The sequence below is a fragment of the Mandrillus leucophaeus genome, unplaced genomic scaffold (genome assembly GCF_000951045.1).
Source record: "Mandrillus leucophaeus isolate KB7577 unplaced genomic scaffold, Mleu.le_1.0 Scaffold110, whole genome shotgun sequence".
Lineage (NCBI taxonomy): Eukaryota > Metazoa > Chordata > Mammalia > Primates > Cercopithecidae > Mandrillus > Mandrillus leucophaeus.
In genome coordinates this window covers 2464376-2479538 of record NW_012099210.1, presented here as the reverse complement: position 1 = coordinate 2479538, position 15163 = coordinate 2464376, and the positions used below count along the sequence as shown (strand labels likewise).

Sequence of the window (15163 nt, the reverse complement as noted above, 5' to 3'; positions counted from 1 at the left end):
GTGATATGCGTAACTGCAGGAAAGCTAGGCTTCGTGAGAGAATTGTTAGAAATGTGGGTTTTGCAGCCAGGCACAGTGGCTCACGCCTGTAATCCTAGCACTTCAGGAGGCTGAGGTGGGAGGACTGCAGGAGCCCAAGAGTTCAAGACCAGCTTGGGCAACCTGGCAAAACCCTGTCTCTACAAAAGATACAAAAATTACTTGGGCATGGTGGCACACATCTGTGGTCCCAGGAGGTTGAGGTGGGAGGATCGCTTAAGTCTGGCAGGTGGAGGTTGCAGTGAGCCGATATCTCACCACTGCACTCCAACCTGGATGACAGAGAAAGAACCCGTCTCAAAAAATTAAATAAGTTACAAATGAAAAAGAAATATGGGTTTTGCTTGTAGGGAGTCATAGAATTCAAGTGGTTGAAACTAAAGTCTTGCCCTGTCTCCCAGGCTGGAGTGCAGTGGTGCGATCTTGGCTCACTGCAACCTCTGCCTCCCAGGTTCAAGTGATTCTCCTGCCTCAGCCTCCTGAGTAGCTGGGACTCCAGGCACGCACCACCATGCCCAGCTAATTTTTGTATTTTTTTTTTTAGTAGAGATGAGGTTTCACCATGCTTCCCAGGCTGGTCCTGAACTCCTGGGCTCAAGTGATCCTCCCACCTCAGCCCCACAAAGTGCTGGGATTACAGGCGTGAGCCACCATGCCTAGCTGGTATTAGATTCTTTATGGTACATTATAATTACTACCAAAGTTAGAGGAAGTAAGAGCTAGAGATTTCCTCCCTGTGAGCTCACAACCAGGCATGAATGAATAAGGCTTAGGTGGAGTTCTGCCCATACAGATTTATTAGTAGGCTGTCACAGCGCATCCACACAACCTGCTTTATATACCTGGTGAGGCTCCAGCTTTGTTCTTTTCAGGGGTCTGCTCTGACAGCAGCTTGCATTTCGTGTTTACCTGTAGCACATGAGACAGTATTTCATAGACATTGTGTCAGTGTTTTATTGCTGCCCTGAGAAACTACTACAAGCTTATGCTTATCTTAAATCTATAATCACAATTCTTTAGGACAGAAGTCCAGGCACGGCTGGCTCTCTTCTCTAGGTTTCCTGAGGCCAAAATCAAGACAGTAGCAGGGTTGTGTTCTGTTAAGGCTCAGGAGATGAACCACTTCCAGGCTCATTCAGGAAGGCAGAATTCGGTTCCATGTGGCTGTAGATTTCTGTCCCCATTTCTTCCTTTCCTTTCCTTCCCTTTCCTTTCCTTTTCCCTTCCCTTTCCCTTCCGTCCGTCCGTCTTGCTCTGTCGCCCAGGCTGGAGTTCAGTGATGTGATCTCGGCTCACTGCAACTTCCAACTCCTGGGCTCAAGCGATTCTCCTGCCTCAGTCTCCCGAGTAGCTGGGATTACAGGTGCCCACCACCATGCCCAGCTAATTTTTGTATTTTTGGTAGAGATGGGGTTTCACCATGTTGGTCAGGCTGGTCTTGAACTCCTGACCTCAGGTGATCCACCCACCTCAGCCTCCCAAAGTGCTGGGATTACAGGCGTGAGCTACTGTGCCCGGCCTGGGTCCCCATTTCTTTACTGGCTGTCAGCTGAGGATTCTTCTCAACTTCAGAGGCTGCCTGCATTCCTGTTTGTGGTTCCCTTCCTTCATCTTCAATGCCAGAAAGGTGGCTTCCTTCTCACACTTTAGTATCTGACCCTCCCTCCTGCCTCATCTCACTTCTGCTTTCGAGGGTCTGTGTGATTATAGCAAGCCTACCCAGATAATCCAGGATAATCTATTTTAAGGTCATCTAATTAGTATTCTTAATTCCATCTGCAGAGTCCCTACGTGGCTGTACCCAGATTGTGTTTGATTCAGTAATGAGGGGATGGGAATCTTGGAGTGGAATCTTTAGATTTTGGCTCACCAAAGGCAGAATTCAGGTTTTCCTGCCATTTTACATCAGGAATCTAACAATTCCTGGGAATCAGCAGCTGGACCTGGGGCCATTTACTTATCAAACCTGGGCACCATTTTTACCTTGAGCCTTATATTTCTGAGGCTGATTACATTCTGGCCTGCTAGATTTTTATACTTGAGTCACACACAGGCAGAGTGTTTCTGACATTTCCAGTCAGCCCTCTTACCTCAAATATCATGCATTTCACCGCTGAAAATGTTCCATCAGCTGTAATACTAATTAACAAAGTCAGTAATTTAACCAATGTGAAAGCCCATTTCTGACCCAAAGTATACTAATTAACATAACCTGCTGTTGGTTGGTGAAAAGGTGAGCTAGCTGACTGACTTGCAGTAGTGTCTCTTGAGTGTGGCTTTTTGATTAAAAGCCGGTGAACTACTCTTGGAGCCTGCCTTCCAGATTAAGACAACTCGTTGCCTTTAGGCAGTTGCTTACAGCCACTGGACATACATTTATATCCCAGCTTATGTTGAAGTGTTTTGAAATAAAATTCAAATGATATAGTAGACTCTTGTCATCTTAACCGAGAGCATCGAGAGAGCTCAGTCATGTCTGTGGTTCTCAGCTTTGTGCCTGGTATGCAGTGGATGTGTCACAGATATTTGTTGAGTAAATAAAATGAATTAATGCATTTCCATGCTTTCATATATAACAATTTTAGTATAAGAACAGCATGACAGATTGCATTGGAAAAAAGCAGAAATATTATTCAAGTTACTTTGTTGTACTAGGAGCTTATTGTACTCATGATACTATAAACATGTAGACTACAAACTGGGACTTGAAAGTGTTAACATTTATTTTAATGATGCCTTATTGAAAGGAGCATGGCTACAAAAAAATCCCATCAAAAAGTGGATGAAGGACATGAAGAGACACTTCTCAAAAGAAGACATTTACGTGGCCAACAAACATAAAAACAGCTCAACATCACTGATCATTAGAGAAATGCAAATCAGAACCACAATGAGATACCATCTCACGTCAGTCAGAATGGTAATTATTAAAAAGCCAACAAACGATGCTGGTGAGGTTGCGGAGGAACAAGAACTCTTTTACACTGTTGCTGGGAATGTAAATTAGTTCAACCATTGTGGAAGACAGTGTGGCAATTCCTCAAGGATCTAGAACCAGAAATACCATTTGACCCAGCAATTCCATTACTAGGTATATACCCAAAAGAACATAAATCATTCTGTAAAGACATGTGCACACATATGTTTATTGTGGCACTATTCACAATAGTAAAGATGTGGAATCAACCCAAATGCCCATCAGTGATAAACTAGATAAAGAAAGTGTAGTACATATACACCATGGAATACTATGCAGCCACAAAAAGGAACAAGATCATTCCCTTTACAGGGACATGGATGTAGTAATGAGAACACATGGACACGTGGAGAAGAACAACACATACCGGGGCTTGTCGGGGCACGGGAGGGAGGGAGAGCATCAGGATAAATAGCTAATGCATGCAGGGCTTAACACCTAGGTGATGGGTTGATAGGTGCAGCAAACCACCGTTGCCATGTTTACCTGTATAATAAACCTGCACATTTTGCACATGTATCCTGGAACTTAAAATACAATTTGGAAAAAAGGAGCATGGCTCCATTTTGATATACTGTTTTCCTACTAGATTGTGAACATTTACATCCTCACAATGTCTTAGGCGTTGCACCAATGAATAAAGGCTGTCTGCCCTTTCCCAGTGGATCCTTGCAGATGAGGTATTTGAAATACATAAAAGGAGGCGTACTAAGAGTGGTATCAGGTGACTTTTGTATTCTCCTCACCATCAGCAGGTGACACTTTTCTTCTCTTGCCTTCTGTTTTTCTCTTCCCTAGAATTGCAGTCTGAATTTCCCTAGATCTCACTTGTCTTTGGATTAGGATGAGGTCCCAGTAGTAGTAACTCAAATCACACTGATGTGTTGCCACTACCTTTTTATACAAGGCCCCAGACCCCTGTAAAAGTGTTCCTGGATGCTTCTGGAAGTACCCAGAGGGTGTCTGCTGGGACAGCTGGTGCACTTCTCTTTCCAGGTGCCTTGTCCTTCATCCACACCCTGTACCCCAGGAGTTGTGGGGAGCCTGGTGCTGCCTTTTGTCATTCCCTGGAGGAGAGCTGTCAGCAGTTTAGTTATTTAATCCCCTTCTGCCTCTCATGGGAGATATCCAAGGGATGGATGCCAGGCAGTGTTTGAAATTGCCCTCCTGTTTGGCCAAGGTTTTCCACTTTGGTCAGTTCATTTTCTGTCTCCTTCCCCCAGGGTGAATCTTCCCAAGAAGCTCTTACCCTGTAAGATGGTGTCTTTGGGCAGTGCCTTCTGTCCCCCAGCTGTGCCTCAACTTAGGCAAGGGACAAAACCACAGGGAATCAGCCCATGTTCCTATTACAAAGACTCCTTTTATGTCGCAGACTTGGGTAGGCCAAGTCGTCTTTTTTCAGTCCCTAAGTGCATGTCGCTTCATTCTCCTCCCTCACCAAGCACTCTTTTGTTCTTGGGGGGGCGGTGCAGGTACTAGAGGAAGAGGGGTCACACTTTTGAAGCTCTGTCTGGATGTCTTGCTCCTTAAAATCCAAGACTTATCTGGTAGTTTACCACAATTGGCCATTAGGAATTGGCTATTTAATGCCATTTGCCTTAGTGGTAAAGGTTCCCCCTGCCCCCCGAAATATTCTCTTACTTTTCTCTTTATTTTCCTCATCTTGTGAAATTTCCCACTGTGGAATGAAAACCTAGATCAGATAAAATCGGCAGGAACCTTTACTGTGAAAGTTCAGGATGCTAAAAAATCCCTAAAATGATTGATAACACACAGTGTCACTTTTCACAGTCTCCAGATACCATGAAAAATGTAAGGTCTACTTTAAATGCAATAAGTAGCCTCAGGTGTTCTGTGTCCCAAATATTGCTTTCATATAAATATATAATTATCTTTAACTGAAACACTCAGAAATGAAAAGAATCCCTGCCCTTCTCCCTTTCACTGCCTCGAGATAAAGCTGGGTTTGGTTTATTTCTACCATCCCTTTTAAAAAATACTCCTTATGTGGCAGTTTCTAAGCAGCAAAATAGTCAGCTGTGTGATTAAAATGTCAAAAAGCGGGAAAACTGGCCGCTAGGAAAGTCTATTTGGAGATTTATATAAAGGCAGAATTCTGAATGGGGGACTGCTGTACCTCCTGGGCTTCTGAGTGGAGTGATTAAGGGAGGGTTCTGACCACATCCTTCCAGACTGACACAGGCCCTGCTACACAATTAAAGAAGCTGACAGGTGCTTGGGTTTTGAGGTTTTGGTTTTTTGTTTGTTTGTTTGTTTTTTCTTTCTTTCTTTTGCAAGCTGCATACTTGGTACCTATGAGTTTATGGCTGTGTAACATATTTTTGGCACTTTGTTGTTTTTAATTTTAAGGGTCTTTTATAACTTTGAGATCTACTTTCCCCTGTATCACATAGTGGAGATTATGAGGGGAGGGGCAGTGGCTTGGGGAAATTGGAATGAGGAGAAGGATCTCGAGTTCAGATGAAGTAGTTTTAATTTATGATGGAGGATAATACCCGTTTATCTTAATCTTGTAAACTGAACACGTTGGTGCTCCACTCACACCAAGTGGGTGCACCCCACTTAAACCTGACCACTGGAGTGGGTGGTGAACAGTGGTCTTCCCTAGAGACCCCATTTGTGCTACCAAAGTGTCATCTGTGGTCCCAGCCGACACCTTGAACATCAGAATCTGCATTTGAAGCCTGGGCACATTACAGCTGGAAAAGCGGCAGCAACAGGATACCAGTGCCGGGGCGGCGGGGGACTGGGAGCCCAGCCCTGGAGACGTGTCAGCTCCTAGAGGAGCTGGTTGTCAGCTAATACCTGATGGTCTTTCCTTGTTCTTGTTGTTGTTGTTTATGTTTCTATCCACAGACAAGTCTTGTCTTGTTTTTAAGAGCCTCCTGCCTTAAAACATACCCAGTAGCTGGAATATCATGCTTTCTGGGTAATTATTATGTAGTATTACATTCTGGTTAATTTGGGGGGATTCACCTTATAACACTTGGTTTAATTAAAGGGGGAAGTTAAAAGTAGCTTATGCTTGAGTATTTTGTTTTAAACAAAAAGTTGTGAGGGGAAAGGTGCTGGGCAGTAGTTTTCCCCGAGGAGGGGTTTGGGGAGATGGATTTTTCAGTCTAGATCTCTGCTGATAAGGACTGTGGCCGCTTTATGTGGGTAAGTGTTCCATATAGATGGCACAGTGATTAGTGTCATTGTGGTTTAATAGGTGGTCATGTGAGATTAGTGCTTGGTGACTGTGATGGCTCCTGACCATGTGGCCTGCAGCTATTCTGTAGCCACAGCCTGTTTAGCTGCCCACATCATGGGCTCCAAGTGTCCCTTGTCCCAGTAGCCTTTTGTGTAATAGAGGCAGTATTGCTTTTCTTTCTGTAGGGCGTTTCTTCTTTTCTCTCATTCCCTAGTTTGTTTTTTAAAGAGACAGGGTTGGCATAATCATAGCTCATTGCAGCCTCAAACTCCTGGGTTCAAGCAATCCTCCCAAGTAGCTGGGACTACAGGCGTGCACCACCGTGTTCTGAGCACCAGCTCAGAGTTCCTTTCTTAACCTGTGTCAGTCGCTGTCTTTCAGGGTAGGTCTTTCCTCACCTGCCTGGTGTTCCTTGGCTCCTTATTTGTATATAAGGTGCTAAAAGCTGATTGAAAGGGGTATGTTGAGGGCAAGCTGTGCTGCAGCATCATGGTCAGGGATCTCCCTTTCTTGGGGTAGAGGAGTCCCCACCTGTGACTATCTTTAGGCCTTCTTCTCTTGATGAGCTTCTCCAGAGAGGAATCCTCCCATCTCTTCCTGTCGTGGCCTGTAAGCTTTGCTGTCAGATCTCATAACTGGGGGCTGGGGGTGGGGGAGATACATCTCGGGCCCATCAGTCTGCATATAGCATTTTTCTTAATCTACTTTTTCCTTAGCAGTTACAAGTTTAAAAAAAACACGAAAAGAAAAGAGCACTCATGAGTTTAGCTCTTGAATCTCTCTCCATGTTCTTAGAATTGAGCCTTTTTTCAGAGAATAAACTTGGCCTCCAGGATGAGGGAGTGGAAGGGATGCTCCAGGCTTAAGAAATGGTGGGGTGGGGGGTCTCACTTTTCCTTCAGTAGTTTTCAACCAGCCGCGCTACTGGATGTCACCCGTGCCCCTGCCTTCTGACGGGCCTGCTGTCACGAAGGCCTCTGGCCTGGGCTCCCCCTCCCCCTGCCCCCACTCAACACTAACCTTTATGCTCTGTCTGCTCCACTGCTCCTTGGCAGTCTGTTTCCTACATTCAGAGGCTTGGTTTCTGGCCAGTGGCTCTTTGTCCTTTCCTCACTGGTCTCTCTTTAATCTTTTTGCTACAACTTTAATGTTGTTTTGAGAGTGAGTGGAGGCAAACACATATCATCTGTTCGGTTCAATGCAAAGTATGCACAAATTCTCTAATGAGTGATTGTGGGGGGACAATAAAACCCATGGCTATAAATTTATCTTGTTTTATAGCATTTGAGGTTCAGCTGTTTGTGAAAAGCAATTTAAATACAAGGATCATGCAGGAGAACAGTTGTTTATATTCACTTAACATTTCCTCTAGTGAAAGGGAAGATCAGAGACAAGTAGGATGCATAAATGATTTGCTGCCTCTGCAGCCAGCGTCCATGGATGTTGATGACTGGGTGGTGGAAGTTCCCAGTGCCTGGGCTTTTTCTAGAATTGCATGTTTAATCCAGATTTCATAGTTGTAGAAGTGCTCAATGGTGATTCAGGGCATGGGCTTCAAAACTGCATAGACCAGGGTGCGAATTCCTTCCTGCTTTGTCATGTGTGGGCCGTGTTCAGATGAGAACAACTTATTTGAACTTCAGTTTCCTGACCTAAAAATGAAGGAAATTGTACTTTTCTCCCAAAGTTGTTAGGAATGAGTGAATTAATGTATGTGTGTGCTTTGCCTTGTGTGACCACTGAATATATGTTTTACTTACTTTGGTATACTCTAGGTCTCCTTTCGTATGTGACATTCCTGTGATTTACTGTGCCTGGGAACCAAGTGGGCCTGGTCTTTGTGCGTGGGTTTTCCCCTTTTAGCAAGAGGTTCATTCATTCACCTTTAGGGTCTGGGACATAGTAAGGCCTGAGTTAGGGGACATGAGGAGGGGAGGGGTTTTTGTTTTGTTTTGTTTGAGACAGAGTCTCACTCTGTCGCCCAGGCTGGAGTGCAGTGGCATGATCTCAGCTCACTGCAACCTCTGTCTGCCAGGTTCAAGCGATTCTCATACCTCAGCCTCCCAAGTAGCTGGGACTACAGGTGCACGCCACCATGCCCAGCTAATTTTTTTTTTTTTTTTTTAAAGTAGAGATGGTGTTTCACTATGTTACCGGAACTTGTGAGGCAGTCCGCCCGCCTTGGCCTCCCAAAATGCTGGGATTACAGGTGTGAGCCACCGTGCCAGGCCTGGGTGCAGTATTTGAACCTAGGTCTGCCCAACTCACAAGTCCCTGCGTTGAGCATCCTGGCTTCTCAGGGTTGAGTCTTTCTGTGAGTGAGGGATTGGATCTGAATAGAACCGTTCCAAGACAATTAAGCAGGCAGGCACGTGGATGCTTTCTGAAGGCTCTGGGTGACACTGGGTTCCAGGATCCAGACATTTACAATAACCATCATACATTAATGAAATAGCCCACATTTTAAGAAAGTGCTTACTATTAGATAATATTTTTAAAGACTCTGAGGGTCTGGGACATAGTAAGGCCTGAGTTAGGGGACATGAGGAGGGGAGGGGTTTTTGTTTTGTTTTGTTTGAGACAGAGTCTCACTCTGTCGCCCAGGCTGGAGTGCAGTGGCATGATCTCAGCTCACTGCAACCTCTGTCTGCCAGGTTCAAGCGATTCTCATACCTCAGCCTCCCAAGTAGCTGGGACTACAGGTGCACGCCACCATGCCCAGCTAATTGATTCAGTTTGTATCTGCCCTATTCAGGCCCTTCTTTCTAGTTTATGTCTCTTACACAGCAAGTAGTTTAGCTCCACCCCCAAACCCCCACAAGTCTTTTTCCCTATGCATATTTACATGTGGAGATATATATATATATATATATATGTGTATATATATATATATATATGTTGTAGATAAAGTCTGGATACTGTTGAATAGCCTACATCCCACACTTAGATTGCAATTATATGTTCCCTTCCCCCGTAACCATTCCATTTTAATCTTTGTAAAAGTTCCCTTTATGACAAGGTTAAATTATGAAGACTGCCATGTGATTAAATACTACATGAATCATTTAAAAGGGATGGTTCCTAAAGTTTGAAACACCATTCTTGTTTGTAAAGTAGTATTAGCTTATTTGATAACAGTCTAGTTTAAGATGTAGTACACTCATGTAGCTGGCTAGGAATTAGATTATTTTTATAGTAGTATAAATGCTTTCGCAGTATGCCTTTAGATGGCAGCATCTCTCACCGTAAACCATCTTTTAAACAGAATTTCTTAGATGCAGAAGGCATTTGAGACAGAAGGATGGTCTGTCTGCATCACCCCATCATGATGCAGTGGTGGAACTGGGCCCCTGGGACTGTCAGAGCTATGGCCCAGGGCTGAGAAGAGGGGAGAGTTGTAGATTCCTGCCTGCATGTCTTCCACTACCCCTTCTCTTACTGATGTAAAATGTTTCCTATCTCTGTGGTCTTGCTAAAAGCCACTTTAAGGCAACCAAGGAACACAAGAATCAAGGGAGTGATTTTGGACCAAAATGTAACAGAAAGGCATATTTTCTTTATTTTGAGACATGGTTTCACCCTGTTGCCCAGGCTAGAATGCAGTGGTGTGATCTTGGCTCACTGCAACCTTTACCTCCTGGGCTCAAGTGATCCTCCCACCTCAGCCTCCTGAGTAGCTTGGACTTCAGGCACACATCACAATGCCCAGCTAACTTTGTTTATTTTTTATAGAGACAAGGTCTTCACTGTGTTGCCCAGGCTTGTCTCAAACTCCTGGGCTCCAGTGATCCTTCTGCGTTGGCCTAAGTGCAAGAATTACACGTGTGAGCCACCACGCCTAGCCTTTTAATTTTTTTTAAGCAGTTTTGTTTAGGTATAATTCACATCCATACAGATCACCCATTTAAAGCATATAGTAGACTAATTTTAAATATATTCATAGAGTTGTACAGCCATCCCTACGACCTAATTTTAGAATATTTGTTTACTCTAGAAAGAAGTCACATATCCCTTACCATTACCCCACAGGCCTGCATAGCCTGCATAACCCCCAGCCCCTGGCAACCATTGATACTTTCTGAAAGATTTGGCTATTCTAGGCATGACATATGAATGGAATCATGTAGATCCTTTGTGACCGGCTTCTTTCACTTAACAGAATGTTTTCAAGCTTTATCCATGTTGTAGCATGAATCAATACTTCATTCCTTTCTACTGCCCAATAATATTCCATTGTGTGAGCAAAGCACATTTTGTTGTCATCATTTGACGTACCTTTAGCTAGTACAAATGGCATTACTATGAGCATTTGGGTACAAGTTTTTGTGTGAACATATATCCCCGTAGGAGTAGAACTGCAGGGCCATGTAGTAACTCTGCCCTTAACCTTCTGAACAACTGCCAAACTGTTTTCCAAAATGGCTGCATCATTGCATGTGAGGGTTCCATCCAGTCTTACGAAGAATTCCAGATTTTCTGATGATAAGCCGGGACTGTGGGAACCGGAGGTGGGAGATAAGCCTGTCGGTCTCTCGTATGTCTGACCAGCTGACTGGCTGCTGTGCCGTGCACAGTTACTGTGCGTCACTAGCTAGATAAGATACCTGCAGAGCATGCTGCTGTTACAGGCTGGCTGTTTGTAATCTTGCCTCCCGACTTTAGAGATACCAAGCAACCAAATCATCTTTGTCTCATCCTTGTGCCAGTTAGAGGAAAATCATAAAACCCTTCGTCACAAGCCGTCCAGGTTTGAACATGTCAGAATCACCCACTTGACCAGCGAAGACAGCTGTAGTGACTTCACAGCAAGAGAGCAGCTTTTGTTTTTGTTAGGGTTTACATTCTCAAATCTGAGCTTACCCTTTTCTTCTTTGGCAGGCCAGACTGGACGTTCCCTCGCCTGTACTGAAATTACGTGTGTGTGTGTGTGTGTGTGTGTGTGTGTGTGTGTGTGTTTAAGGGAGGGGAAGGGACTGGCTCTTCCTCTAGGCATATTTGGGTCCTGGTAAGGACACACACTGTACATTCCAAGGCTTTGTTTGCATCTGGAAAACATTAGCCACACTCAGATCTTTCCCACTACAGGTCCCGTCAGGAAGCCCAAGTATGTGGAAAGCCCCAGAGTGCCTGGAGATGCAGTTATAATGCCATTCAGAGAAGTATCCAAGCCAACAGAGCCTGATGAGCATGGTAAGAACATGTTTTCAGTGATTTCCTCCCCCCCCCAACTAAAGATTTTATACAATGACACTTCATTTCTGAATGAAACTTGAGTGCCCTTGCTGTACTGCTTTGCTGAGAAAGTATTTGGGAGCTATTTTCCCCTCCGGCAGTTACAGAGATCTGTTTAGCTAACACACATTCTTGGAAATTGTATACCTGGTATAGAAAAGTGGGTACATATGCATTATTTAAGGATTGAGTCCTGTTTCCTCTGAATTTTGACCTACCAGGTCTTGGAGGATAGGAAGCATCACCCCGTGGATTGCTTCCAAGATTTTGTTTTGTTTTTAATACTCTACTGCTTGAGAAAATTCAACAACAGGCTTTGGCTGAAAAGCTGAAACTTTAACTGGACAAAGCATGTAATTGCTAGCTTTAAAAAAAGCATTTGGTGTCTTTTGAAGGCTGCTTTTTTTTAACATGTAAAGTTTTTCTTTAGGGGATGTTGAAGTAGGAGCAAAAAAAAATCCAAATTGATGGGAATCTTTTTAAAGACATTTTATATGTATATATATTTTATACCTGGAAATATGTGTGACATTACAAATTTGTAGCATTTAACAGATGTATTCATAGTTGTTTATTTTTAAAAATCAATTTAAGAATTTACCTGTTTGTTCCTTGCTGGGGAGTCCCCAACTCACATCTCTCTTGCCTTTAATTTGGGTGTTTTGAATTTCTACCCTGTTTTTCTGCAGAAACATGGGACTAGGAATCTTGTTGTATGTAAAGGGGCTTGCTTTATCCTCAGTGTGGACACAAGTTTATGTAGCAAAGCTGAAAGAGAACTTGGGAAAGAGAACTCAACCATATTTTTACTTTGGCATATCTGGCACCCTCCTCTGCCTAATTGTGGGTGGTGGGAGATACAGACCCTTTATATTCTAACTCCTGTGTGTGCCTTTTGTGTTGCTGGTGCTGTATGGCAGGGAGTGGGTAATAAGTAGGACATGGAAGGACAATATACTGGAGTGGTGGTTAAAAAAAAAAATACAACTAAAAATGAGCTGTGAGGAAGAATCAGCAAAAGCTGAAAATTGAGAAGGGAAGGGGAGTTTGGAACATGGGGAAGAGATGGGGCCAGGCACTGGGCACTCTGGGCAGGCAAGAGGTGCTATTGCAGGTGCCCTGGCATGAGAAATGCCACCCTCTTTCTTTCTGTCCAGGCATTCATTGTGTGGTTGAGGGAAGAGGATTTGAGCTGAGGATTTGCACACACCAAATGTTGGTGAAGGTGGAGATTCCACAGTGGGATCTGGTTAGGACAGCCAGCTGCTGGTACATGAGGCCTCTCTTGACTGTGCATTCACGTGGGCAGGTGGTCTCTTCTCGGTCTCCTTGGTGTCCTGAAAGGAAAGTAAAATCTATCTATCTGTAGTGAATATCAGTCATCAAATGTCTAAGCTGTCTGCCTGGCTCAAATTAAGCCTGCTACCTACCCCTTCCCTTCTTCCCCACCCACCAAAGCCTTTGTAGCCCTGGTCAATTATGCCCCTGGCATTTTGGCTGGCCTAGACTCCATTATGTAACCTCTTCCTCCCTGGCTGGGAGTATCATTGAGGTTCTGTACAGGGATTGGGACCTCCTCCTCCTCCTGGTATGGGAGTGGGGGGAGAAAATTTGGATTTTTATTAGGCAATGAAAGGTTATAAATAGTTCCCATTGTTAACTTTTCTCCCTTGCTCAAGGCAGGATTGGCCACCTTTCTTGGCAAAAGGAAGTGTTCTTATGCTTGGCTGTGGGCTGAGCTAAATATCAAATGCAGCAATTGGTCTTGCTGGAGTGACCTGAAGTTCGCATGTGTGCTCACTCCTGAGACCTGAGCTCACTCCTGAGACCTGAGCTCTCTGATTCGGCATCTTGAGTCTCCATGGGGACCAAAATTATGAGATCTATGGGCTGCAAATACAGGACCAGACATTTGGGTTTTGCCTGAAATTAAGAAGCAGGGTATGTTTTCATTTCTGTTAGGTGTCTGGGGAGCAGGTGTAGTTGATGTCTGTGGGTGCATGGTCTTGCCTGAAGATAGCCATGATGTTGGTGGAAGCCGCAGCAGGGTGAGCTTTCTCTTGGTTGATGAGGAGAGGTGGCTGCCTAACAAAGTCGAACAGGACAATTAGTATAGATTGGTGTGTTTTGTAGTCCCCATGGAGTCCCTTAAATTTCAGTGGGGTTAATTAAGTCTGCCTTATCAAAGTGTAAATTTTATCCAGATCACCGAACCCAAAGGGAACGACAGAGCCAACTAAAACTAATTGAGTTTGAGTATTAACCCGGGTATGTGCAGATGCATGATGGGTAAACCCTCATTTTTAGGGTTTAATATCAGCATCATCACTAAAGTTTTACTTCAAAATGTGGTCTTCTGTTATCTGTATTTTCTTTGGACATTCTTGTTTAAATTTCTAAGACACTTTTCTGGGTGCTGTCAATAATAGCATGCCAATATTCACCAGACTAACAGACTCCACTGAAAAGGCTCCTTGTGAAGTGCTTTTGAAATTTCCATGGACTCCTGAAATATCAAGTTATTCCTAAATGCTCGAAATACTCTTTCCTGCCTCACTTTTGCTTTGGTCATGTAGCTCCATCAACTCTTGATTATTAGCTCTCTGGATTTTAAATCAAAGGAAAACAAAGCAAAGAACACTTTGAATTTGCTTATTTATAAGTAATTGCATTTATGTGTGATGCATGTTTCAGTCTTCTGGGAAGTATGGGTTCAATGATATAAGAAGATGAATTTTTTTTTTTGTAAGCAAATAACTTGTTTCTTAAAGTTTGCAAGCTGGGCACTGTAGCTCACACCTGTAATTCCAGTGATTCAGGGGACCGAGGTGGGAGGATCGCTTGAGACTGGGAGTTTGAGAATAGCCTGAGCAGCGTAGTGAGACCTTGTCTCTTTAAAAAAGGAAGGAAGAAAGGAAGGACAGGAAGGAGTTTGCACTCACCTGGAAACATCTTTAGGAAAAAACATTCTGTCTTAGTATGTTTAAATATATTTGGAACACAGCATTTTCTACTCTAGGAAAAATGGATGACATAATAAAATCATCAAAAAAAATACAAAGCCCATTTTCCTGTCAAATGGTCCTAATAAGGTGTGTGTCAGAATAAGTTCTTAATGAATAAGCTTCCTATTGCTAAATCAACATATTGTTTAGGGGAAAACTCATTTACCCACAAAACAATATCTGCCTTAAGGGAAAAAAAGCCTTCAGATAAATTAGAGATTATTATTATAACAGGATCCACGCTTTATTTCTTTGATTTAGGGGCAACTATAATTTATTTAGGTTTGCGTTAATATATCTCTAGCTACTTGGGCAAGCTTTGAGGAGGGGTGAGAAAGTTTTTAGTCTCATGAGTCATTGCTCTGTGAAGATCAATCTCAAAATATGATGAAACTTTTTTTTAATGATATCTTCATGTCAGTCAGTGATGAAACTTTTTTCCTGGCAGTCTGACTAGCAAATAAAGCTAACACATATGAAAGAGCAGAATAATTCAGTGTGAAACTATCTTCTGGGAGGGAGGGGGTCTTTAGTTATATGCTTAAGTAAATATTTTGACACCTGATTTTTTTATTATCGTTTTAGATGGTCAAACAGATATAGAGGATTAAAGAGGTATAAAGAATAAAGAGGCTGGGTGTGGTGGCTTGCGCTTATAATCCCAGCACTTTGGGAGGCCAAGGCAGGAGGATTGCT

The 15163-nt window shown here is 43.4% G+C and overlaps 1 protein-coding gene across 2 annotated transcripts in view; it reads left to right on the top strand.

Annotated features, from left to right (window-relative positions):
• TANC1 (tetratricopeptide repeat, ankyrin repeat and coiled-coil containing 1) overlaps positions 1 to 15163 on the top strand; it is a 287746-nt gene that overhangs the window by 179994 nt on the left and 92589 nt on the right. For both annotated transcript variants that reach the window (XM_011991663.1, XM_011991653.1), the window contains exon 5: positions 11316 to 11420. In XM_011991663.1, coding sequence (XP_011847053.1) covers positions 11316 to 11420 — 105 coding nt within the window. The remainder of the gene's footprint in view (positions 1 to 11315; positions 11421 to 15163) is intronic.